Source organism: Notothenia rossii (assembly GCF_949606895.1).
Source record: "Notothenia rossii genome assembly, chromosome: 4".
NCBI lineage: Eukaryota > Metazoa > Chordata > Actinopteri > Perciformes > Nototheniidae > Notothenia > Notothenia rossii.
In genome coordinates this window covers 4367910-4395459 of record NC_136902.1, presented here as the reverse complement: position 1 = coordinate 4395459, position 27550 = coordinate 4367910, and the positions used below count along the sequence as shown (strand labels likewise).

Here is a 27550-nt window from a genome sequence, read left to right as displayed (position 1 = left end):
TTACGTAAATATTGTAAATTATTATATATTGTGAGGTATAAGACATAGTTGAGGCTTGGTTGTGTTATAATATAGTAGTATATATATTATAGCAGAGGTGGGAAGTAACTAAGTACATTTACTCAAGTACTGTGCCATCGTTAGCAGCATTACAGATCGCCTACCAGCAGGGTAAGGCTACATAAAGGGTTACACTAGCAATGCTAATTAATGCTAACTGCTAGCTAGCTGGTGAATCTGCAATTCAAAATGTTGTTGAAGGCCTGATAACATTTAAATATCGTCCTCTTGCTGGAGCTTGACTCACTTTTTATTTGGATCATTCCAGAATTTGAGGACATTTAGAAATCAAAACATTTGATTACATTTTTTGTTTTCTGTGAAGGCCTATACAGTATATGAGAAAATATTAAGCCATCAAAAAAATTGATCAGTCCAGCTCAGGCATCTATGGTTCACTTTTGATCTGATATTGTATTTGTTGCTTTTTAACGGCGCTCAATGGTGGGTTGAAATCATTAGAAATCCATTTTTAAAAGGTCTATTAACCTTTTGATCTAACTATAATTTAGACACAGTTGTGTTAGTCTTAAATTAATTGTGAAGAGTAAATGTTAATGTGGTTATAACCTCAACATGCAGAGCCACACATTCTGTATTCTGGGAAAATACAGTAATATATGCAATACATGCAGCAGGGTTATTAATCCAGAAACAAATATATATATATATAAAATAGGGAGCAATATTATGCACCGTTAACACTAGAGTACTTAAATACCTACACGCTTTAAGTGAGGTTTTGAATGCAGGATGTTTACTGGGTTATTTCCACACTGTGGTTTTAATATGTTTACTTCAATAACTTTGTTGAGCTTGTGTTTAGCTTTATTTCTATCTAAACATATGTGAACTGGTTCAGCTGATAAGGCTGGTTATGAATCAAGAGGAAAGGCAGACAGGAAGGGAAGTTGAAAGTGAAAGTATGGAGTCAGACTTGGCAGACTGCCAGACACCATTTTACAGCTGGACGGAGCAGGAGGACAACAGGGTGAGTGTTAGCACCAGGATCTGCTTTCTAACACTTTATTTACTCCGTTTTACTGGATTTCAGAACATCAGCGTCCTAGAGTCCAAAGAGACTTCTACAAGTGGTGTGAACTGGTTTTATTTCCTGTTTTCTGATTCATCAAAGCAACATAACATGCGACAGCCCAGCGCAGTCAAAATGGGGAGCGGCCTGTCGGAAGTCCGACTGATTTTTTGTATTTTAACCAAGTGTTAAACTTTCCTGTCGGCTCCCAGACCGTAGTGGAGGAAGCAGGGGTGACTCTCTGCAGTGTTACAGGGCCGAAGCAACAAACTTCCGGTTCAATAACCCACTTTTCAAAAAGGCAGACTCTTCCTCGCTCTACCATGCACACACACATGCACGTGACTCTCTCTCTCTCTCTCTCTTAAAGGGACAGCTGCTTGACTCTGCATGACCCTAATATCATAACACAAGTCTATTATTGTGATGGTTATGATTGAAACAAGTGTGTTGTTATAATGTGTGTGTGTGTGTGTGTGTGTGTGTGTGTGTGTGTGTTACTGGTTTATCTCTCAGACTGGAGAAGATGAGTGGTTTTAAAGATGAGGAAGAAGAGGACACATCTTCAGTCTCCAGCTGCCTGTCTCTGAAGAGTGACTGGTCTAAAGAGAAACCTCCAGACTTCAGTAATGAACCTGGACCTTCGGACACAAAGTAAGAGTTTCTGCTGTAACCTGACCTGAAGAGGATCCAGTGTTTCTGTTATCTGATAATCTAACCTGCTCTGTAATGATCGCAGTAAAGAAACTTAGTAACAGTACAGTAACAAAGTTTAAACTCTTGATCCCTGGCGTCATCAGCGATAGTAAATAATCTACATACAGACAGAAGTCAAAATGTGCTCTCTGAATGAACTAATGATGTTTAAAACATGTGTTGTTTCCACAGACAGCGAACAGAGTCTCCAGTCCCCAGCTGTCTGTCTCTGAAGAGTGACGGGTCTAAAGACTTTCCTCCAAACTTCAGTAATGAACCTGGACCCTCAGACACAAAGTAAGAGTTTCTGCTGACCTGGGGCCTCATTTATAAAAGGGATATACGCTCCAAAAATGGCATACGGCAGTTTCTACGCAATGTTTGCGATTTATAAAATACTAACTTGACGGGAAAACGTGCGGTCCTCCACGCCAACTCTAACCCATGCGTACGCACTAAGCACAAAAACGGTTAGAGACGAGAAACTGCGACACCGTTGGCAGAAGGAAGAATGGAGAGACATATGTGGAAATAATAACATAAATAAAATGTTACCTCTCATTTATCATATATGAAGAATTCATTTTCGAACATTGATTAAAGCCAATCTTAAAATGATTTAACAAACGCCTGTTTGAGACTCAGTGCACACAAAAACATAATTGGGAGAAATAAATGAATAAGGATATGATATTTAAAACCACCTCGAATATGTTGTGTTAATGTTATTAAATGTTTTCTCATAAATGACCCGGTAAGCAGGAGGACAGAATTACGTCTAAACCGACGCCGTGTTGCATTTCTATAGGTTTTAGATACGAGCATGGTTTTATATACTATTATGTTTAAACTTGTTTTATGCCGTTTGCCAAGACTTGATAAGTTGCTCATAAAACACAGGAGGTATGGAAACTAAGAACACCATATGTGGTAAATTGAACAGCTAATATAACACATTAGTTGTATTTCCTTTAACTGGTGGATTATGGATGTATAGTTGCTGATCGACAGCTGGGACACAAACCACCAAATACAAACAAAGAATTCAGATCCAGTCGTCATGACTACACTCCGGAGGGATTCCCCGATCATTTCTTACAGATTTTCATCAAGGGGGGGTCTCCTGTCCCCGGTACAAACACACTGCCTGAGGAAGGCTGTGTGTATTTATTTTGTCATGAACCTTTTTCGGACCACTTATTTATTTATTTTGGTGACGATCCGACCTCCATGCTGCTACTCTGGTTCAAACTGCATCCACCAAACAATATGATTTATCTCCACCTCCCCAAAATAACCAAAATCTGACACGGTGTGAGATGTTCTTTTTTAACTGTTCTGTCATCATTTCCTGCGATCTTCTCCATGCAGTCAGTCAGAATGAATGAATGAATGAATGGGCGTTTCTTTGACTATTTATAGGCAAACATGGGCGTTACGTGAAGCCCGCAGAAGCTGCACCGCATTTCGAGTCGATTGTGATTTATAAAGGGAAACCGGCGTAGGAAGTGCCATACACTTTCCTCGCCGGTACGCAATGTTTTGTGAATCGGAAAAAGTCTGTACCTATTTTTTGGCTTTGTACTACATAAGCAACCTTCCCACGTGAATCCTACGCAAGGCGTTATAAATGAGGCCCCTGAAGAGGATTCAGTTTTTATATAATCTAATATAATAAACTGTTCTTTAATGATATCATGTGTGCAGTATAGTACAGAACAAAGGCAGCAGAGTTCAGCAAGCTAACATCATTTGAGGATATTTCAATATGCATTTATAGCATCATTGTATCAGTGGCATAAAATGGTTTTAAATAGCAAAGATATTGATAAATACTCTCTAAAAACTAAATATAGTCATCATAGATAACACGGCAGGGTCCGTTAGTTTGTTTTCATCTGATTTCAAATAAACAAAGTCTTGGCTTTCAGAATATTAAACTTGTTTCAGCAAATTCAGATGATAAATACAACTTTGAAGCTTGTAACGGCATAATTACAAGCGGAGAACGAAGTAACTTAACGTCACAGCAGGCATAACAACTGAAGTTACCTACTGTAACTCCAGCTTCTATCAGTATTGGCGTAGCCCTCTAAGGCTATCGCTATTGGGTAATCCCCCTGCGCACCCGCGCAGCACTGAAACACTTGTAGTCCACGCCCACCCGCAAGGTCATATTTCTCCCGCATTTCTGACAAAATCAGATTTACTCAGGACTGTTTCCACTCGGACTTTAATACAGCTACACCATTGTTTGGTTTCCATGGTAACACGTCTCTTTAGTAGCGCGCGCAACTGAAAGTCTGAGAGGGTGAAGCAGATAGTCACAGAACAAGAATCGACAACTACTCCACTCTCTGCTCACTCCTTTCCTGTAAAATACAGGTCCAGCCCACACATATGCTCCATCAAGGACGGTGCTTCAGGCCGCAAGGCATTGAACTTAGAACTACAATAAGCATGTTAATGTTAATCTAACAGCTCCGGCGATCCACTAGCACCGCCCCCCCCCCCCTATTTTGCATTTTGAAATGCTCTCGATTTCTGAGGTCTCAAGGTTGGCAAGTATGCCGGCACCGCCCTTAATAACGGCATTGTGTAAGTTGCGCTGACAGTTGCCCCGCAGCGAGGCTCTTCCCGCCCTCACGTAGACAGTTCACGAGCTCAGTCACTTCATTACACCAAAGATGGATCGTGATAAACGCTCTAAAGTGAGGCTCCACTACACTAAAAAAGAAAAAGACAAGGCACAGTGTAATGCCTGTTAATAGCTTGCCACAGGCATAGCTCAGTTAAAATAAAGCACAGCTATTGTGCAATACATTGTATTAGTAAAGATATTTTTGTTATCTAAACGTTTGACCTCTTTCTTTTAAAATGTTGGAATCGAAACGGGGAATCGATAAGAACCAGAATCGATACATTTCAAACGATACCCATCCCTAGTGATGAGCCATTAAGCATGGCGCAATAGGCATGGGTTGTTATTGAGCAGGTATGTCTGTGCTTCTAGTACCGGGTGGACCGAGTGGGGCGCAGACTACATCCTGCTTCGCCCTTAACCCAATAGTGATAGCCTTAGAGGGCGAAGCCATATCCGAAATATAACTGAAGTTAGCTACTGTAACTCCAGCTTCTATGAGTATTGGCGTAGCCCTCTAAGCGCTGGGCCCCACTGGCTCTACGAATAGCTGAAGAAAAGTTATTTTGTATGGGAGCAGATTGCCGGGCCTCCTTCCTATTTATACTGGAAGGAGCCCGAGGGTGGGGCCCACCTTGCGGGCGGGCGTGGACTACAAGTGTTTCAGTGCTGCGCAGGTGCGCAGGGGGATTACCCAATAGCGATAGCCTTAGGTGGCGAAGCCATATACGAAATAGAACAGCCGGTGTTTCTCGTGAGTGTTTTCCCTGGGAAACAAACACAATACAGGGACAAAACGCAAATGCAAAAATACACAAACACATATACACACACACAAACACTTGCGAGCTTCCACCAGACCAGTAATCCAAACGAAAATATCTTCCCTCCTAATTTGATCATTTGCTCCGCTAATAACCAATCAGATCGATGGATTCCAGAGAAGAGGAAACTTTAAAGGCCTTTTTCTCAAAACGATGACTCTGTGACAGTCATTATATAATGTGAAATATTTTGCTTAATATTTGGAGTACAACAACAATCCTGATATCATTAGAAAGCTAGGAATCTCCTCTTTCCAACACTGTGTACAACTCAAAATGTTTCTTCGGGTCAATGCGACTGATTTCGACGGAGCAGGTAACATTTGTTCCCACTCAATATGTTTCTGGAGGTAGCGAAACAAATAGGTTGCAAATATTTATAAAAGTAATTATTTGGTAAATTAAATTCCTGTTTGCGCTGTTCAAATGATTTAAAAATGTGCCCCTTAAAACTTGTGCTATAAATATTAACCCCTTGTTTATCCATTTCTCGAATCCTGCGTCTATATTACCTGGTATAAAATCTGGGTTTGTGGCTATTTTTGTAGCTTTGCTTACAGAGCTTGATTTATTACATTTATTTGGTATTGTCGACCATATTTTAATTGTTTCTGTAATGCACTCATTTAGAATCTTAAGGTAAAGAGGCCTTCTTCAGATTTTAACATTAGTGAGTATTGTGAAGCTCGTTGAATCTAGAGTGCTTTGATCTCAAAACAGAGTGGAGGACAGCTTGAAATTCGCCTAAACAAAAGAAATGTTAAACCTGCCATAAGTCCCAAACCCTACACTCCTGTGACATCATTTGTTGATGAAAATGTAGGAAAACATCTCTTAGGTTGAAAATAAAAAGATTTAAGTGTAGAATTTGATAAAAAGGCTGTTGAGGGCAAGGATGTGACAAAGACTTTTCACATGAAACACTCTCTTTTCACGGATCACTACACAGCGACAGTCACCATTCAGCTTTTCAAATATTCAGCTTTCTCTGCATTTTCAGCAAAGTTCAGCAACACATTTGCACAGCTTTCAGCATTCACACGCATTTTCAGCAGGAAATGCCTTTTCTAGTCTAACCTGTTCTTTAATGATCGCAGTAAACCAGGGGTGGCCAACCATTCAGAGGTTAAGAGCCACATTTGTTCTATGTTACTGCAAAGAGCCACATCAAACACACAGTCACTGATACCGCTTGTTTCAGTTTTTTGTTTTCTGGACACAAGATTTCAACCACGTCACTGATGCATTTTTGTGGCATTGGGATATGTATTTTTTAAATCCTCTGAAGCAGAGAGAGGAGCTGTGGATTATTGTTATTGATTAATGCATCAGTGTTTCTTAGGGTCAAAAACACTAAACTCACAACTTAAAATGAAGGCGTTTAGTTTATTTAATAAAAGAGCACATGTTCAATGTGAAAAGTGACAGTAGTTATAGATTATTTGCAATTTTGTGCTATATATATATATATATAAAAAAAAATTAGATATATTTTTTAAACACCTTGAATTGCGGGGGGGGCGCGCGGGGCTCCGTTGGCGGGGCGCAGCGCCCCTCCAAGACAATGGTAGGGGAAACACTGGATAGTGTTTAATCAACGATAGGTTTTCCCCCCCTCAAAGGTGATTGGTTCACTGCATCGCAGGTATTATTGTGATTGGCTCTTGGGCCACATCAAAATTAGACGCGCTGTCATTCTCTCATACTGACACCTGACACCACACATACACACGTAGGGAGAGCCGGGACGAAAGTAACACGGGACGAAAGTAACACGGGACGAAAGTAACACGGGACGAAAGTAACGGAGCGATTTTATCCGAGACCAAACAACATTGACCGGCCAAATTACGTCAGAATGATCAGCATTCGATACTTAACAGACCTACTAAATATAAGGTTTAACTCTCAGGAGTAGTGTTGTCACGATACCAACATTTTGGTTTTGATACCAAGTCAAGAATTGCGATTCCGATTCTTTTTCGATACTTTTATTTAAAAAAGGGGGAACAGTCTTAAATGTAATTATTTTTGCTTTATTTCACACCAGAACCATAACACAAACTTTTAAACAATGAGAACAGTAAATAAAATAAATGACAAGAATTCATATTCAATAAAAATTAATACATTTCTTACGGACAGGCCTCGTGTAGTCCGTAGGCTTGCCCTCACTGTCACAGATATAGCTAAAATACATCAAAATTTCGCTTCTGGCGTCTTTTTGGTCAACAAGCCGAGGCGCAGCGGCAGTTGCACTCCCACTTGCAGCCATGCTTCTCGTTTTCTCACATGCTCTGGCAGCTAGCGCGTGCACGAGAGAGGGGAGACACTTGAGCTTCCTTGAGAGGGGAGGGACTGCAGGCACGGCTGCAGTGCAGGGATTGGAAGCAGAGCGCTGAACACACACGGCTATTATTAAAACTGCGCTTTCTCACCGGAGTACTTTCCCCCGTCATTCTTAAAGTACCGATACTAATGAAACGGAGGAATCGTAACGTTTTTAAGGGCAGAGTATCGCGGTATACCTTTCAAGTATCGGTACACCATGCAACAATAGTCAGGAGTCAGTGTCTCTCCCCCAAACTCACACATATAAAATTCGATATGAACTGAAGAGCCGCATGAAACTAGGTAAAGAGCCGCATGCGGCTCGAGAGCCGCGGGTTGGCCACCCCTGAAGTAAAGAAACTTAGTAACAGTAAAGTAACAAAAGTTAAACTCTTGATCCCTGGCGTCATCAGCGATAGTAAATAATCCACATACAGGCAGAAGTCAAAATGTGCTCTCTGAATGATCTAATGATGTTTAAAACATGTGTTGTTTCCACAGACAGAGAGCAGAGTCTCCAGTCCCCAGCTGTCTGTCTCTGAATAGTGACGGGTCTAAAGACTTTCCTCCAGACTTCAGTAAAGAACCTGGACCCTCAGACACAAAGTAAGAGTTTCTGCTGAACCTGACCTGAAGAGGATCCAGTTTTTATATAATCTAATATATTAAACTGTTCTTTAATGATATCAATGATGTGCAGTTTGTACAGAACAAAGGCAGCAGAGTTCAGCAAGCTAACGTTATTTGAGGATATTTCAATATGCATTTATAGCATCATTGTATCAGTGGCATCAAAAGGTTTTAAATGCAAAGATATTGATAAATACTCACTAAACTAAATATATCGTCCAAAACATGATTTACTACTTGGGCATGTTCATGATATGTATTTTAAAGATGTTTATTAATAACAGTGATAACCTGGTGAGCTGGTTGTGTTTAGCATTAGCAGATATAACAGAGCTTTGTGTGATTACATCTAGAGTCAATGCAAAGACCCAGATCCGTGCCTGGCAACACCAAGAAAGTGAAGAGGTGAAATTCATGTCACCTGCATATTCGTGCAGCGTGACACATTTCATCTTGAGTGAGACGTTGGTGACGCTCTGCCCATTGGTGAGAATCAGCTCCTCTAATGTAAAGTGCTGTAAAGGATGTGTTCCTCTCCACAGAGGGAAGAGGGAGAGTGGTGTTCCTGTGGAGGAGCAGCTGTCCAGCTGTGCTCTGTGTCAGGACGTCCTGAAGGATCCAGTCTCTACCAGCTGTGGACACTGGTTCTGCAGACAGTGCATCACCTCATACTGGGAGCAGAGACCTCCATCAGGAGACCCCTCCTGTCCCCAGTGTGGGAAAAGATCCAGAACCAGAGCTGGACTGCAGACAGCCAGTCAGAGCAGAGCTGTAGGAGGTAAGAGGCCGAACATATGCATGTTGTGACTCGATAGATATGTTAGGTTGAGACCTTGAGATTTAGACCTTTTGCCAAGTGAGTTTTTGTGTTGCTGTACAACTTAGCTTTGGCTATTTAACTGCTTTCTATTTTTTGAAAGTACAATTTAGTTTTTGTTATTAAAGAACATTCTATTTTTGGACAACTGTCTTCGAGTCCTGCTTTTGGGTCCTGCGTCCTGTGTCTCGGTTCATAACAGTACGAACTGACCAAAATATGGACCCAGCGGATTCAGAGACAGTGCAGACAGCTCTCCGAGCTCAAGGAACGAGACTACACCAGCATGAGGAGCAGCTGGGCGCCATCAACCTGGGGATGAGGGACCTGTCCGGCCGTCAGGAAAATGTTCAAGCCTCCGTCAATACTCAGGTGAATCACCTTGCCGAACAGCTGCACCGTGTCCTCGCTCACCTGGAAGCTGGTTCATCCACTCAGTCTCCTGCTGTTGCTTCCACACCAACTGCTCCAGCTGACCATGTGCCACTCCATGTTCCACCGCCTCGTCTGGCATCTCCAGAGCAATTCTCCGGAGATTCCGGTGACTGTCGCCCCTTCATTGTTCATTGTGATCTCCATTATAAAAATAACCCTGCTGCATTCCCCACTGATCACTCTAAAGTGGCCTTCATGGTGAGCCACTTAACGGGGAGAGCAGCGGCCTGGGCTACGTCCGAATGGGCGAGAGATTCACCTGCCTGTAATTCTCTGGATGTATTTACAGACACTCTCACCAAGGTGTTTAATCGCACGGCTCCTGGAAGAGAGGCAGCCAGAGAACTGATGCAGATTAAGCAGAGCCAGCGCAGAGTATCGGATTATGCCATTGAGTTCAGGACCCTTGCAACAGATAGTGGCTGGAATTTTTCAGCACTGCTCGACGCCTTTTTGTCTGGTCTTTCGGATTCCATTAAAGACCAGTTAATACCTTTGGACCTCCCAGAAGACTTGGATTCTGTCATTGCACTGGCAGTTGGAATAGACAATAGACTGGCCGAAAGACAAAAAGAAAGGTTCAAGAATGTGGCACGTCTGCCTCGACACCAAGGGGACACACCAAGCCATCGTCCCGCCTGGAGACCTCCTGCCGATACTCCTCCTGAGAGAAGAGTGCTCCCTAGTGTCTCAGAGGAGCCCATGCAGTTGGGTCGGGCAAAGTTGACTCCGGAGGAATGTCTTCGGCGCATTCAGGAGGGCAGGTGTTTTTACTGTGGGGAGCAGGGGCACCTCCTGGCTTCTTGTACAGTAAAAGGTCGGGCTCATCAGGGACGAGGACGACTCTGGTGAGCCGACTGTCATCTGGATTCCCTGCTCGTACATTGACACAGGTACAAGTAAAAGTAGACAGACATGTTTTAACTCAGGGGGTTCTCATAGATTCTGGTGCAGATGAAAGTTTAATGGATTGGGGGTTGGGCAAGAAGTGGAACTGTGTGGTAATTCCTTTGAAGCAACCGTTAAAGGCGTCTGCTCTGGATGGTCGGTTATTGTTTACCGTTACCCATTGTACTACGCCCATTGAAATAACCGTAAATGCAACACATACTGAACACATGACTTTCCATTTATTTGACTCTGCTCAGCATCCACTTATTCTTGGTTACCCATGGTTAGTCAAGCACAACCCACACATAGACTGGAGATCTGGGAGAGTTAAGGGATGGGGAGAGGACTGCAAACATTTCTGTTTGAGAGACAATAAGACTGGTGACAACACTCCCCATGCTAGAAGGATTGAGACCCAAGATGTTGTCCAGATTGCATGTACAGAAACGACTGAGGCTATCCAAGTACAGGAGCGAGATTTCCCCGACAAGTCCAAGGTGCCCAGTTGCTATTGGGACCTGAAGGAAGTTTTTAGTAAAGCCCGAGCCACTGCCCTGCCACCAAATAGGCCTAATGACTGTGCTATAAACTTGGTACCTGGCTCCCCCATACCCAAGGGTCACCTCTACTCTCTTTCCGGACCTGAAAGGGAGGCCATGAACAATTATATTGAGACCTCCTTGCAGACCGGACTCATTCGCCCTACCTCGTCACCGGCGGGACCGGGCTACTTTTTCGCCAACAAAAAGGATGGATCACTCCGGCTCTGTATAGACTACAGCCCTCTGAACGCAATCACCATCAAAAACAGGCACCCTCTCCCACTCATCTCCTCCGCCTTTGAACTTTTGCAAGACGCCAACATTTTCACCAAACTGGATTTAAGGAATGCTTATCATTTGGTGAGAATCAGGAAGGGGGACGAATGGAAGACTGGATTTAACACAACTAGTGGACACTATGAGTACCTAGTGATGCCTTTTGGCTTGACAAACACACCGGCAGTGTTTCAGGCCCTCATAAATGAGGTGTTGGGGGACTTCCTGAATAAGTTTGTGTTTGTATATCTTGATGACGTTTTGATTTTTTCTCCTGACAACATAACCCACCAGCAGCATGTCCGTCAAGTCCTCAACCGCCTGCTACAGAACCAACTTTATGTCAAAGCAGAGAAATGCGAGTTCCATGTCCAAACCACATCGTTCCTGGGTTTCATCACTGCCCCCGTTCAAATAAAGATGGACCCTGCCAAGGTCAGTGCCGTGGCCGAGTGGCCAGTTCCTGTTAACAGGAACAAACTACAGCAGTTCCTGGGGTTTGCACGTTTTATAGACGTTTCATCAGGAATTTCAGTTCTATTGCTTCCCCGCTACATGTACTTACCTCTCCTCATGTCCCTTTTTAATGGAACTCCAAAGCTGCTAACGCTTTTCAAGGCCTAAAGGAGATGTTCACCTCCGCTCCCATCCTCACCGTCCCAGATCCACTTCGACAGTTTGTGGTAGAGGTGGATGCCTCTAACCTCGGTGTGGGGGCAGTTCTCTCTCAGCGGGCTGCAAAGGATAATAAGCTCCATCCCTGCGCTTATCTCTCCCGTAAGTTGTCCCCAGCGGAAAGGAACTACGATGTGGGCAATCGTGAACTACTGGCAGTGAAACAAGCCTTGGAGGAGTGGAGACATTGGCTAGAGGGGGCCGCTCAGCCGTTCCTGGTATGGACAGACCACAAGAACCTCGAATACATAAAAAAGGCTAAGAGACTAAATTCACGTCAGGCTAGATGGACGCTTTTTTTCAGTTGTTTTGATTTTACCTTGTCATTTAGACCTGGCTCCCAGAAAATCAAGCCAGATGCCTTATCCCGTCTGTTTGACCTTGAACCTGCTGCCAAGAAACCAGAACCCATCCTACCACTGAACCATGTGGTAGGAGCGGTAACTTGGCAGATAGAAAAAGAGATGCAGCAAGCAAATGTTGAGAGCCCAGCACCTAGTGAGTGTCCGCCTAATAGGCTGTTTGTTACAATGCCCTTGCGTTCACTTGTCATCCTGGGGTTAGAGGAACCATGTTTGCACTTAAGCAGCGTTTCTGGTGGCCGTCCATGGCTAAAGATGTTGGTGAATATGTGAATGCCTGTCCTGTTTGTGCTCGCAGCAAAACTTCTTCCAGGTCTCAGGCGGGGATGCTGCAGCCGCTGCCAATTCCTCAACGGCCCCGGTCTGACATATCCATGGGCTGTGTTACTAGACTCCCGATGTCTCAAGGTAATACCACTGTACTAACAGTGGTAGATCGTTTTTCTAAAATGACTCATTTTATTCCTTTGACCAAGCTACCCTCGGCCAAGGAAACGGCAGAAATTATGATGATCAATGTGTTCCGGATACATGGATTTCCTAGGGATATTGTGTCAGGCCGGGGCCCACAGTTTGTTTCCAAGTTCTGGAAAGAGTTCTGCAGTCTTATTGGAGCCACCGCCAGCCTCTCCTCTGGGTATCACCCCCAGTCCAACGGACAAACGGAGAGAGTAAATCAAGTGTTGGAGACATGTCTGAGGTGCTTAGTGGCTCAGAATCCCTCATCGTGGCGCAAGCATCTAATCTGGTTGGAAAACGCCCACAATTCTCTTCCTACCTCTGCCACAGGTCTGACTCCCTTCCAGTGCGTCTTTGGCTACCAACCACCCGTGTTTGCTGAGAATGAAAAGGAGGTCTTGGTCCCTTCTGCACATGCCCTGGTCAGACGTTGCCACCACATCTGGGCGGCTGCCCGTCGAACCCTTCTAAGGAGTTCTTCTTCTATGAAAAGGGGGGCTGACCGACACCGCCGGCCAGCTCCAGTGTACCAGCCTGGACAGAAGGTTTGGTTGTCCACGACAGATCTACCCCTCCATGTCGCTTCAAGAAAATTAGCCCCCAGGTTTGTTGGTCCCTTTCCAAGAACGAAGATTCTGAACCCTGTTTCTGTGCGCCAAGTCCCTGCGGGTCCACCCTACATTCCACGTTGGGAAGATCAAGCCTGTCAAGGAAAGCAGTTTGGTGCCCGCAACCAAACCTCCGCCACCCCCCAGAGTTGTTGATGGTGGCCTTGTTTATACGGTCAAAAAACTGCTGGCAGTCCGAAGAAGAGGACGTGGCAGGCAGTTCCTCGTTGACTGGAAAGGCTATGGAGCAGGGGATAGGATGTGGATTCCTTCTCGTTACGTTGTGGATCAGGAGTTGATCAGGGATTTCCACAGGCAACATCCTAATCTGCCTGGGCCGTCAGGAGACGTCCCTAGAGGGGGGGGGGGGGGGGTAATGTTGTGACTCTACAGATATGATAGGTTTAGTTATGGTTTTACTCTAGTTTTGTGTTTTGATCTTGTCACTCCCTGTTTTTATTTTGAAAGTAATCTTTCCTCTCATTCCAGATCCCACATTTCCTGCCTTTGTGTGTTTCCCGCCCTTGAGATTGCTTGGCCCTGCCCTGATTGTTTTCACCTGTGCCCATCCCCCTCACCTATATATAGCCCTGGTGTTTCTTTGTTCCTTTGTCAGTTCGTTATGTTTCATGTCATGAGTACCTGAGCCTTTTTTGACTCCTGATACCTACCTTGAGATTTAGACCTTTTGCCAAGTGAGTTTTTGTGTTGCTGTACAACTTAGCTTTGGCTATTTAACTGCTTTCTATTTTTTTAAAGTACGATTTAGTTTTTGTTATTAAAGAACATTCTATTTTTGGACAACTGTCTTCGAGTCCTGCTTTTGGGTCCTGCGTCCTGTGTCTCGGTTCATAACAATGCAGCGTCTTATTCCTCTTCCTGGTTCATTTTTTTCTGAATAGGTATACTGCTGTAGAGCAGAGACAGTAAGCTGTTTATACAACATTTTAACTCAGTCTGTTTGTTCTTGTTTTATTGTTATAATTAGATTTTCAGAGCATGTTCCTCATTCTCTCCTGTTTCCTTCTCTTCCAGCAGAACGTGGTCTGCAGGAGGTTCTAGATGAACATAGGCTCAGTCTGAGGAGGAGATGTGAACGTGTGACTGAAGGAACTGATCAAAGTGAAACCCTCCTCAACAGCATCTTCACTGAGCTCTACATCACACAAGGCCAGAGTGAAGAGGTTAATACCCAACATGAGGTGAGGCAGCTGGAGACAGCTTCCAAGAAGGAGACCCTCCATGACACTCCAATCAAGTGCCAGGACATCTTTAAAGCCTCACCTGACCAACAGACTCTCATCAGAGCGGTCCTGACCAACGGAGTCGCTGGAGTTGGAAAAACCTTCTCAGTGCAGAAGTTCACTCTGGACTGGGCCGAGGGTTTGGGAAACCAAGATGTCAGTCTGGTGATCCCGCTCTCCTTCAGGGAGCTGAACCTGATCAAAGGTGAGCAGTACAGTCTTCTCAGGCTGCTCCATGTTTTCCATCCAACCTTACAGAAGCTCACAGCAGAGCAGCTGGCTGTCTGCAAAGTGCTGCTCATCTTTGACGGCCTGGATGAAAGCAGACTTTCTCTGGACTTCAGAAACAATGAGGTTGTGTCTGATGTCTCTCAGCAGTCCTCAGTCAACGTGCTGCTGACAAACCTCATCAGGGGGAAGCTGCTTCCCTCTGCTCTCGTCTGGATAACTTCCAGACCTGCAGCGGCCAATCAGATCCCTCCTGAGTGTGTGGACAGGGTGACAGAAGTACGAGGCTTCACTGACGCTCAGAAGGAGGAGTACTTCAGGAGGAGATGGAGTGATGAAGACCTGTCCAGCAGAATCATCTCTCACATCAAGAGCTCCAGGAGCCTCCACATCATGTGTATGATCCCAGTCTTCTGCTGGATCACTGCTGCAGTTCTGGACCACATGTTGACTACAGACCAGAGAGGAGAGCTGCCCCAGACCCTCACTGACATGTACTCACACTTCCTGCTGGTCCAGACCAAGAGGAAGAAGCAGAAGTATGAAGAGGGACATGAGACGAGTCCACAGCAGCTGACGGAGGCCGACAGGGAGCTTCTTCTGAAGCTGGGGAGGCTGGCGTTTGAACATCTGGAGAAAGGAGACATCATGTTCTACCAAGAAGACCTGCAGCGCTGTGGTCTTGAGGTCACCGAGGCCTTGGTGCACTCAGGAGTTTGTACACAGATCTTCAAAAGAGAGAGTGTGATCTTCCAGAAAACCGTCTACTGCTTTGTTCATCTGAGCATTCAGGAGTTTCTGGCTGCAGTCTACATGTTCCACTGTTACACCAACAGAGACACAGAGGTACTGAAGGACTTCCTGCAGAGAGACTTTAACAACAGCAGAGATCAGGATTACCCATCTCTGGATGACTTCCTGAAGAGAGCCATGCAGAAATCCCTCAGAAGTGAAAATGGCCTCCTTGATGTGTTTGTCCGCTTTCTCCACGGCCTCTCTCTGGAGTCCAACCAGAGACTGTTAGGAGGCCTGCTGGGTCGCACAGACAACAGACCAGAAACCATCCAGAGAGCCATCAGCAACCTGAAGAAGATGAGAAGTTCTAAAATCTCTCCTGACAGGAGCATCAACATCTTCCACTGTCTGACAGAGATGAAGGACCTCTCAGTACATCAGGAGATCACAGAGTTCCTGAAGTCAGAGAACAGATCAGAGAAGGAACTCTCTGAGATCCACTGCTCTGCTCTGGCCTACATGCTGCAGATGTCAGAGGAGGTTCTGGATGAGTTGGACCTGGATAAGTACAACACATCACTGGAAGGACGACAGAGACTGATTCCAGCTGTGAGGAATTGCAGGAAGTTCAAGTAAGTCCAGATGTGATTAACTTTATAAACTAAAGTGGATCAGGAGTTTGATTATTCAAATAAACACGATAACATTTCTGCTGTTTAAATACTGAGAGCAAAATCAAACCAACACTGTTCTTCTATTTATTTATAATAATAGTTCAACTGAAGCGTTCCTCTCTTCATATTGAGTGATGGAGGCGACATGTCAAACACATGAAGGACTTGAGAGGTTTCTCAGCATGTGATCACACCACACAGCAGGACTTACAGTTATCACAGAAACATATTATTATTACTTTCTACTAGTTTCTTTATTATTAAACACACGTTTTTATCACAATGTGTTGGAGTTTAAAATCAGATCTATATCATGTCCCACCAAGAACAGAGTTTTGTCTTAATGCTGATAGACTGGGAACATCTGATGGTATCAAGTTGAACATATTGAAACTTTATTGGTTTGTTAATTCTGTTTGTGTGCTTAACAAATGTTCAGATGCTCAGAGAAGCCAAAACATCCTTCATCCATCATTCACATCCAAATATTAACTAACATTTCAATATGTACATCTCTAATATCGTCAAGTGATTCATTTAATTTCTGTTTCTTTTGGTAACAGTCAGTGACAGCAGGAGCACAGACATGTGATCAGATCACACTGACAACTCATTAAACTCTATATTATCATATATTATATTAAATGGATTAACAGAAAAGGTCTATCAGAACATGTCAAATCTTTTTTCATCGAATGTTTGATGTTAATATAATGTTTCCTTTTTTTAACACATGTTATAATATATATTTTTATTATAGACTTAATGGCTGTGGACTCTCAGAGACTCACTGTGAAGTCGTGGCCTCAGCTCTAAAGTCTGACCCCTCCCATCTGAGAGATCTGAACCTGCGTGAGAACAAGCTGCGGGATTCAGATGTGGAGCTGCTGAGTTCTGGACTAAAGAGTCCAAACTGCAGACTGGAGGCTCTCAGGTCAGTTCACTGACTGCAGTTCATATTGATCTGTTTGTGTTTATGATTTTCTGAATGTGAACAAATACGATGTTATTTAAAATTTTTCCATGTTTGCTAATGACTGAATATTGATCAGAGTAACAAAGAGAAGGTGAATGTGTGAGGGAGAGTGTTTGAGCTTCCACAGACTCCCCAGCTAACGGGGAATGTTCTCACAACTTTGGCTAACGTTACCTAAAGGTTCTAATAAGGTTTTAAAGAAACGTTTTAATCTGATGTCCAAAGAACCTTTTTAGGATGTTTATTATTTCAAATAATGTTCCTCTAAGGTTTAAGGTTAACTAAGACATAACGTTTTAACTGCAACATTCAGAGGATGTTTTGAGGATGTTATTAAGGCCCGAGAAAAAGTAATTTTTTTATAAAGTTTTTTTATAAAACGTTCCTTTAATGTGATATGTTAACAAAGGTGGAACCTTTTGCCTGCAACATTCTAAGGATGTGTTTTGGACGTTGTTGGGTAACACATTAAAAGATGTTCTTTATACAACGTTCCCTCAATGTTACATGATAACAAATGAAGAACATTCTCCAAGCAACATTCTGAAAATGTTTTCAGGATGTTATTCTTTTTTTATAAAACGTTCCTGTTATGGCAAATATTAACATGGTCACGGTCAACGTCAGATTTATTTCTAGAGCGCTTTAAAAAACAAACTTGTTGCATTTGTTTGAAAAGGATGTTTTAAAAAATCTGATGTCACCATATTTTTCCTTTGGAAAAAAACAAACAAGCAAGGAATTCATGATAAGTTCTCAGCAGATATTGCATGTTTGCGGTGGCATGAGTTCCCAGCTAGACATTTTTGGTTCTCAAAAAATTCGGAGAATGTTACCATTCATTGTTCTAGGAATGTTTTCAGCGGGATGTTTTATTTTGGTTCCCAGAATGTTCTTCTGAAAGGTAGGATAACGTTCTTTAAAAACATTCTTGAAATGTTTGGTGATAACCTTCTTAAGATGTTTTTGATAAACTTCTTAACCTGTTAAGCCCCAAGCCTGTTTTTCAGGCCTCAGACTCGAAAATGACATCCCCCGAACAAATGACCATAACTTCACTTCTAAAAGGGGTAAATTAATAATCTTTTTTCTCAAAGCAATGATAAACCTGTGAGTTGGATGTAGAAAAGTCAAAATCAATATAGAATTGTTTCATTTTAAATTAAATTCAGATTGAACAAAGTAAAGAATGTAAATTATAGTCTCTGTCCAAAAATGAAACATTACTTATAGTAAAAACCACCCTTGAATGATGGGATAGTAGACTAAAAGGTTTATGAATCCAAACTATAACATATAATAGGTACCCTGTATCAAGATTGATGCAAAACAAGTGACATTTGACCTTTCCAGAGAGATTTAGAGAAAAAAACCCCACTTCTGGGGTCATTTGGGTGGATTTGCCGTTACTCTGGAACCCATTGGTCGATTTTGGTGATTGACACCTCTTTTGAACCTTTAGAACCAATAGAATCAAAGGGGAGGTTCCACATACACAAACGTGGCCATTGAGGAGTGAGATTCACGCGCAGCAAGTCGAAAGCTATGTTATGCTCTGAAAACTGAAACCTAAGCTCAAACTAGTAAATATGAAGATGGGTTATCAGTAATAATTTCAAAGTGACACAGACACATTGAATTAACCATTGGATTAACCTTCAGCAGCGTTTTTATCGTTTTGATGCCATTGAACACAGCTTTTGACACGGGCGCGGGAAGGGGGGTGCTGAGAGCGGGTTAGGGTTATAATAACCTATAGGTAACGTTAGCCAAAGTTGTGAGAACGTTCCCCGCTAGCTGGGATGTATTTATTATAAACGTTAGTCCATTACATCTATCACTGTGTATATCACCATTCAAACATATTTTAAAAGTTGAAAAAACCTAACACAGCTCTGTGAAATGTTGACTTTATTTAATCATTTCAGTAAAAACTAACGTTCATATTTCTCTTTTTGATTATAATACTGATGAACGCTCAAAACAAAGCACTTTGGCAACTTACCACATACGTTTTAAAATGCTTAATAAGCACCGTAAGTTTCATGATATAATTTCTCCGTCATAATCGGTTGTTTCTGTGAACGGCCGACTGTTGTGTGATGGCAAATGCTGCTGCTGCAAGGCATTGTGGGGCAGCATTTTCTCCTCTCCTTTCGGTGAGGGAGGTCCACGGGTTCCTAAGCTAAAGGAGGTTATAAAGGAAGTTTGAAACCTCCTTTCCTATCATGTAGAGAATTCGAACGGCACTTATTATTAAGATGTATGCGCTCATACAGCTTAATAAAGTTATCACCAAAAATATTAAGAATGTTTTTAGAGAACGTTATCCTACCTTTCAGAAGAACGTTCTTGGAACCAAAATACAACGTCAAGCTGAAAACGTTTTAAGAATAGTAGGGTATAATGTTCGAACAATGCGCTCATACAGCTTAATAAAGTTATCACCAAACATTTTAAGAATGTTTTTAGAGAACTTTATCCTACCTTTCAGAAGAACATTCTGGGAACCAAAAGAAAACTTCCCGCTGCAAACAGTCCTAGAACAGTGAATGGTAAAATTCTCAGAATGTTTTTAGAACCCAACATTTCTAGCTGGGTCACCCTGTGCTCCATGAGTCAGTGGAGATGCTGTCAGTACTGATGAGCTGTGAGGGAGATGAAGGAGTTGTTCTACATCTGATCAAAGTTAAAGTTCCAGATTATCAGTGGATTGTTTCTGCTTCATCTCTGACATTAAAACCCTGTTTGACTCTGAACAGATTATTAAACCTGGAGTTATTTCAAACAGGAACATTGTTTTCTAAACTTACATCATAATAATAATAATAATAACTTTTATTTATATAGCGCTTTTCAATAACCCAAAGTCGCTTACAAAAAAAATTAAAAGTACAGAAAGGGGGTGAACAGGCAGAAGACAACATATTGGACAAGAAAATTGAACATGAACATTACATGAACAGGCAGAGGACAACACAGGGGGGGAGCAAGCATAGGACAACGAGCAAAAGACAACATAATGGAAAAGAGGAAAGAAAAAGTTGATGAATGTATGAATAAGAGATGCAGCGTGGGGTGAATAAGAGATACAGCGTGGGGTGTGAGTGAAGTCAGTGGGTTGGGGGGTAGGGTAAGTTGAAGGCTTGGGAGAAGAGGTATGTTTTCAGCTGGGTTTTGAAGGTAGACAGTGTGGGAGAGTGGCGGACAGATTGGGGGAGGGAGTTCCAGAGGCGGGGTGCTGATCTGGAGAATGCTCTGTTGCCAAATGTTTTGAGTCTTGATGGTGGTACTGTGAGGGAGAGAGTGGAGGAGGATCGGAGGGCTCGGGGGGGGTTGTAGGGGATGAGGAGGTCAGAGAGGTAGGGGGGGGCTAGGTGGTGAAGGGCTTTATAGGTGAGGAGGAGTGTTTTGAAGATGATGCGTCATGATCATGTTTTCTTTCTTCAGTCTGAGGGGCTGCAGGTTGTCAGAGATCAGCTGTTCTGCTCTGGTCTCAGCTCTGAAGTCCAACCCCTCCCATCTGAGAGATCTGGACCTGAGCCAGAACCCTCTGCAGGATTCAGGAGTGGAGCTGCTGAGAGATCTTCTGGAGAGTCCAGACTGCAGACTGGAGACTCTCAGGTCAGTTCACTGACTGCAGTTCATATTGATCTGTTTATGTTTATGATTTTCTGAATTTGAACAAATACAATGTTATTTTTATTTGTTCTGTTTCTGCTAATGACTGAATATTGATCAGAGTAACAGAGAGAAGGTGAATGTGTGAGGGAGAGAGTTTGAGCTTCCACAGACTCACCCTGTGCTCCAGGAGTCAGTGGAGATGCTGTCAGTACTGATGAGCTGTGAGGGAGATGAAGGAGTTGTTAAACATCTGATCAAAGTTAAAGTTCCAGATTATCAGTGGATTGTTTCTGCATCATCTCTGACATTAAAACCCTGTTTGACTCTGAACAGATTATTAAACCTGGAGTTATTTCAAACAGGAACTTTGTTTTCTAAACTTACAAAATGTTTTCTTTATTCAGACAGAGGGGCTGCAGGTTGTCAGAGATCAGGTGTTCTGCTCTGGTCTCAGCTCTGAAGTCCAACCCCTCCCATCTGAGAGTTCTGGACCTGAGTTACAACGATCTGCAGGATTCAGGAGTGGAGCTGCTGAGAGATCTTCTGGAGAGTCCAGACTGCAGACTGGAGACCCTCAGGTCAGTTCACTGACTCTCTGTTACTGCTGGAGATCTCACATTTTCACTTTGTAATTGAACCTAATTTATATTCATTAATAACTTTCATCCACAAAGTTGTAAATGTCCTTTTATTCATATTTCATTTTTAAGAGTAAGAAGTAAGAACTGCAGACATACATGTTGACTGTTTCTTAAAGGAACTGTAATAGATGTTAGTTGTAAAAAGTAAATCTATGTATTTAATAAACGATAACGTCTGAATAAAGGTAATCTGAAGTCACTTTTGTTTTACATGATAAAGTTTACTTTCTGAAGAAGACAGATGTTTCTGTTCCCATTCATTTAAATGTTGAGTAACATCTGATTAGATTATAAACAGATTTTTATCCTCATCTTGTTTTCTTTATTCAGACTGAAGAGCTGCATGTTGTCAGAGATCAGCTGTTCTGCTCTGGCCTCAGCTCTGAAGTCCAACATCCATCTGAGAGATCTGGACCTGAGTCTCAACGATCTGCAGGATTCAGGAGTGGAGCTGCTGAGAGATCTTGTGGAGAGTCCAGACTGCAGACTGGAGACCCTCAGGTCAGTAAGGGGTCTCTGCTGGTTCAGCAGTATTGTATGAAACACAGGGAGGTGTTTCTCTCACTGGGGAAACAGATCAGTGATGTTACCCACTGACTGCAGGCTCTTCCATTCTTCCATCAACTATAGAAGGCCAGCTGGAAATGCAAAGCCACATTTAGTCAGTGATCAACTTTCCACCAGACATATGGGATTTGACAGAAGAGTGGAAAAGGTAGTCTGTGTTTGATGGGATGTTTTTAGCTCCTTGACTAATGACTGTTACTTCCTGTCATGCAGCTGAGAGCTGTGGCAGTCAGTCGTAGTGTTTGCAGAGAAGATATGATGGGATGTAAAGCATGAGATCAGTCAGGACTCTGAAGCTGACTCAAAGAACAAACACTTATTTTAAACTGGATCCATAACTGTTGGATTGTGTTCATCCCTACAGGATCGATGATGAGACGATCAGAGCCAATATCCAGAAGACCTGTGAGTACTGAATATCCTCCATTCATCCAGATATGAAACTCTTTGATGGAGCATGTCCTCAGAGGAAAACAACACTCTGGTTTCTCTCTCTTCATCATTTTGGCTGTTTCTCTTCACAACAACTGTCTATCAACACAGTGACGCGTTCACTGACACTCTGTAACATGTAAATAAACTCTGAAGAATAAAACACATGAAAACATCAACATTATAACCAGTCTGTTACAGTATTACCATCAAAATATACTTCAGTGAAAGTACTCAGATATTGTACTTGAGTGAAAGTCAGGGATGCAAACACACGTATGGTGAAAAAAGAGAGAACTATTCGAAGCAGAAAAAAAACTGCGTAATATACCGTCTGAAAAAGGCCTGCGCTATAATGCTTCAATGAACTGTTCTTTATAATATACTCAGATCAATAGGAGACAGAGATGTTATAAATCAAGGGGTTTTCTTATTATTTACAGCAGGGGTGGGGAACCTTTTTCCTTTCAATTTTTACAACATCCTCCGAGGGCCGTACAAATTATTGAACTGCTTAAAAAAAACTAAAATCACAGCCCATTAATTTGGCCTTTCTTTCATGCTGTGCAAAGAAAAAGCTACCTCTTAATCCAGATATTTTACCATGACTCGCGAATACACGCACGCACGTGCATGGTTGTGGCAGAAGATGTGTGCAAATGTATTAAGTATCCTATCCATGTGAACATGATTTAAGTGGGGGGGACTTTACCTCCTCTAGTGGGGTCCGGGGGCATGCTCCCCCAGGAAGATTTTTTTTTAAATATTGAGGTTAAAAGCATCAATCTGGTGCACTTTGAGAGCAACATTAAGAGATCTATGGATACATCTTTCAACACCCATTTGAAACAGAACTGTAAGCAGATTCTTTTTTTTGGATATTTTACAAATCACTCCCCTTTCAAACTCTATTCTTGTTATTTTTAACAACTTTTTTGTTACTGTCATATTGTATTTTATACCTGTTTTTCATTTAGACTCTAATGTCTCATTAATAACTATAATGATCATATCAAGGTGTGCCTTAACCTCACTGAGCTGAGGTTATTTGAGCCTCTCAGGAGAGAGCTCTCTTCCACCTGGTTGTAGAAAAGCTCTTTAAATTCGTTAGCATAGCTAGCTAACCAGATGCTAATAACAACAGATCGCCACCATGCTTACAACTAAAGACACAGACTAGCAAACACTGCGGCATGTGTACGGCTCCTTATGGGTACAGCAATATTTGAAGAGCTGGAGCGGTGTTCCGGTGCTCTCCGTCGGCACTCTAGTCTACACTCCTTTCCGACGAGACATATACCACGTGAAGACACGTTACGCTCGTGTTGTGTCCAAGGAACCTGCCCTTGGCCAGGAAAAACAGGCACTCGCTTGTTTAATTATTTTGCGGTCTAGATTTCTTCTTCTTTTTTGAAGTGAAAAGTTGTCCGTTAGTCGGACTGACGGACAAGCAGACGGACGGACCCCCCCCCCCCCAAAACGAAAACTCTTCGGTTCTCCGCGAAGGCGCCGAAAAGCGACTAATTTGCATCACTGGAAAGTACAAGTACTCAGGTCTTGTACTTGAGTAAAAGTAGAAGTACTCAGATCTTGTACTTGAGTAAAAGTAGAAGTACTCAGGTCGTGTACTTGAGTAAAAGTAGAAGTACTCAGATCTTGTACTTGAGTAAAAGTAGAAGTACTCAGATATTGTACTTGAGTGAAATTAGAAGTACTCAGATCTTGTACTTGAGTAAAAGTAGAAGTACCAGAGTGTAGGAATACTCTGTTACAGTAAAAGTCCTGCATTCAAAATGTTCCTCAAGTAAAAGTAGAAAAGTATTCTCATCAAAATATAGTGAAAGACAGTAAGAGTAGTCATTGTGCAGATTGGTCCATTTCAGAATAATAGATATGATATGTTTTATAATGATTGATCATGAAAGTGTTCTCAAAGCTGGTAAAGGTGCAGCTAGTCTGAATGACTTTGTATACTGCAGGGTAGCTTGTGGATTTACTCCAGGTGGAACTAAAGTCTGATTCAACACTTGATTATATTTCACATCATTCATCCACATCTGAGAAGTAACTAAAGCTATTAAATACATGTAGGGGAGTGAAAGTACAACGTGGCATTAAATGGAAATACTCAGGTAAAGTACAAGTACCCCAACATTGTACTTAAGTACTGTTACGACCCGCCCCCCCCCCCCCCCCTACTCTATAGTAGTGGCTCGAGGGAAGACCCGCAACATAAAATAAAACACAAAATCCACGTACAATAACAACGGTTATTTATTTATACAAACAAAAAGAGGGAGGGAGCCCGAGCCAGCCGCACCAAACGGGCCGTAGGACCCAGAGCTGTCCTCCCCTAACCAGAAGTCAAATAATTACCCAACGGAAAACAAAACAAGGCCGTGTAAAACTTGACGACCACGTCCTCCAGACTAAACATAACACAAAGGCACATCAAAAGGACTAGCGCTTCATAACGGTAAGCAACCACACGAAGGAGAGTGTTTCCTGGCATTGACATCAGCAAAAGGGGAGAGACATCCCACTCCTCCAGCTTCTCCTTATATCCTGCCAGCGATTAGGAACACCTGGTAGAGGTGGAGCCAGGGGCAGACCAGCTGTGTCTGCGCAGCAGGGAGACAGAGAGACAAACAGGAGGGGAGCACGTAACAGTACAGTACTTGAGTAAATGTACTTAGTTCCTCTCCTGGTCTGTAAAGCTCTCCCAACATATGCAGCAGTGATGCAAACACAGGTATGGTGAAAAAAGAGAGAACTATTCGAAGCAGGAAAAAAACAGCGTAATATACCATCTGACAAAGGCCTGTGCTATAATGCTTCAATGAACTGGCTGTTCTTTATCATATACTCAGATCAATAGGAGACAGAGATGTTATAAATCAAGGGTTTTTATTATTATTTACAGCAGGGGTGGGGAACCTTTTTCCTTTCAATTTTTACAAAATCCTCCGAGGGCCGTACAAATTATTGAACTCAACCTCTGCTTAAAAAAAACAAAATCACAGCACATTCATTTGGCCTTTCTTTCATGCTGTGCAAAGAAAAAGCAACCTCTTAATCCAGATATCTTACCATGACTCGCGCATGCATGCATGTGCACGGTGTGGCATGACCACCAAAACAGATATGGACACAAGATGTGTGCAAATGTATTTAGTATCCATGTGAACATGGTTTAAGTGGGGGGGACCTAACCTCCTCTAGGAGGGTCCGGGGGCATGCTCCCCCGGGAAGATTTTTTTTTAAATATTGAAGTTAAAACATGTTAAAAGCATCAATCTGGTGCACTTTGAGAGCAACATGAGGAGATCTATGGGTACATCTTTCAACACCCATTTGAAACAGAACTCTCCGTAAGCACTCTAGTCTAGTCTACACTCCTTTCAGACGAGACATAACCACGTGAAGACACGTTACGCTCGTGTTGTGTTCAAGGAACCTGTCCTTGGCCAGGAAAAACAGGCACTCGCTTGTTTAATTATTTTGCGATCTAGATTTCTTCTTCTTTTTTGAAGTGAGAAGTTGTCCGTCAGTCGGACGGACGGACCCCCCCCCCCCGCCCCCAAAACGAAAACTCTTCGGTTCTCCACGAATTACACAAGTCACCCAAAGCAGCGTTAAAAAAGCGGGAGGCGCCAAAAAGTGACTAATTTGCATCACTGATGCAGGTTAGCATCCGGCAGCTTCTATGTGCTGGGGACCCGTACTGTACATTTCTATCATCACACTTTGGGCTCCTCAACATGTGTGGGTTCCCAGCAGGACTCTCTGAGCTGCAGACACATTCTTTCTGTGACTTTGTTCCAGATATCTGGAGCATAATAACTGAAGCTGTTTCTCCATGTTCAGGAACTCCCATCCCCCGAGTCCTGCGGCAGGAAGCGCTCCTTCTCTCCAAGAACTCCTGGACCCTGCAAGCTGGTCCAGAACCAGAGTCCCAGTGAGGAGTCCAGCCAGTCCACCTCTCAGAGTTCAACTAAACTACAACATTATTAAATATTTTGTTCAACATTAAAAAAAAGGAGGCTTTCAGACTGTATCCAGGAGTTTCTCAAGCTGCAGTCAAAGCAGATCATTTGTGAAATATATTACAAAAAAAAAAGAACTATAATAAGAATTACTCTGAATACTTTCTTTGGGCATTTTATTGAAAGAAAATGTTAAACAAATATTTTTAAAATGTTTCTGACTTTCTATCTGATTGCTTTTCTCATGAATTAACGACTTAAATCTTGTTTATTTTCTTCTGTATTTCATAATCCTACAGGATATCAGATTTTTTTTTCATGTAACTTTAAGACTAAATATTATTTTTCTCAGCTCTGTAATCAAAAAACATATTTTTAAAATAAACATCAATTTTTGTACTTTTATCCTGATTGATGAGTCAACAGTAAAGCAGCCAGGCGGTAACGGTCAGCTGGCATGTGTATCTGTTCATTGGCTCATATGTGTAGCATGTTTAATGGCAGTGTTTAGAAAATGGCTGCCAGGTGAATATGTCAGATCTCTGTGTGTTACTCAGAACCGTGTGAAGGGTTTTAGAAAGTGCAGAGTTGAATTGCAGATTGTGTGCAGAGCTGAAAATGTGTTGAGAGTTTTGTTTGATTTAATCCAGCCAGTTTTGCCACAGCAAAGCATAAGGGCTCAGAGCTTCTTCTTTTTTTAATCTTTAATACTTTTTTGTATGCATGCTTTAGGTAACATGAAGCTGTCTTTGACAGTTGAGTTGCTCAGTTTTTTTAGATTGTCAATACTATTACTGTATAACTAATATATCAGGTTAAGAGGCACATTCAAATAAAGATTGGTCTTTAAATACATGTTGTCTTTTGAATTGTTTGTCTAAAGTCAAGGATCTAGAACTGGTACTTAGTTTTAATGATACAGTCTGGTTATTATGCTGTTTGGAGGAGGCCTCACAGGTAAGAGCACTAACTAGCTACCATCACATGTACCTTAGCTTGACTTAAATGTATTAAACGTATAATTAAGTGATATCAAAATATAAATAACTAATGTCATGCAAACATATTAATATTTGCTTGATTCCAGTGTTGAATTTAGCACAATTGCATACAAACGTTAAGGGATTTTAAGATTATGAAGTATTACGCTAAAAACTCAATAA

General features: G+C 42.3%; 2 protein-coding genes across 6 annotated transcripts in view; one reads left to right on the top strand and one right to left on the bottom strand.

The window, feature by feature from the left end:
- Nucleotides 1-44: 44 nt before the first annotated feature.
- Nucleotides 45-27242, top strand: LOC307035469 (protein NLRC3-like). 5 transcript variants are annotated; one of them, XM_079674796.1, is made up of 11 exons: nucleotides 45-1051; nucleotides 1610-1747; nucleotides 8087-8191; nucleotides 8758-8993; nucleotides 14316-16119; nucleotides 16922-17095; nucleotides 20588-20761; nucleotides 21166-21339; nucleotides 21733-21903; nucleotides 22334-22374; nucleotides 26269-27242. In XM_079674796.1, coding segments are annotated over exons 2-11 (3009 nt in total). In that variant the 5' UTR covers nucleotides 45-1051; nucleotides 1610-1619; the 3' UTR covers nucleotides 26271-27242. The 5 variants fall into 5 exon arrangements, with proteins under 5 accessions (XP_079530922.1, XP_079530921.1, XP_079530923.1 ...); XM_079674795.1 differs by lacking the exon at nucleotides 8087-8191 and adding an exon at nucleotides 1982-2086; XM_079674793.1 differs by lacking the exon at nucleotides 45-1051 and adding an exon at nucleotides 1982-2086 and having other exon boundaries at nucleotides 1592-1747.
- Nucleotides 20796-27550, bottom strand: part of LOC307035471 (uncharacterized protein) — a 47099-nt gene continuing 40344 nt past the window's right edge. Inside the window, exon 3 of the transcript XR_013807112.1 lies at nucleotides 20796-20980. The gene's annotated coding sequence lies outside the window, so the exon portion shown is untranslated. The remainder of the gene's footprint in view (nucleotides 20981-27550) is intronic.

Bases quoted from the DNA above. Each gene is read 5' to 3' on its own strand.
- LOC307035469 (XM_079674793.1), top strand. From the start codon at position 1,620: ATGAGTGGTTTTAAAGATGAGGAAGAAGAGGACACATCTTCAGTCTCC. The intron at 8,994-14,315 runs GTAAGAGGCCGA...CTTCTCTTCCAG, and splicing joins TCAGAGCAGAGCTGTAGGAG to CAGAACGTGGTCTGCAGGAG. The intron at 17,096-20,587 runs GTCAGTTCACTG...TTCTTTCTTCAG, and splicing joins TGCAGACTGGAGGCTCTCAG to TCTGAGGGGCTGCAGGTTGT.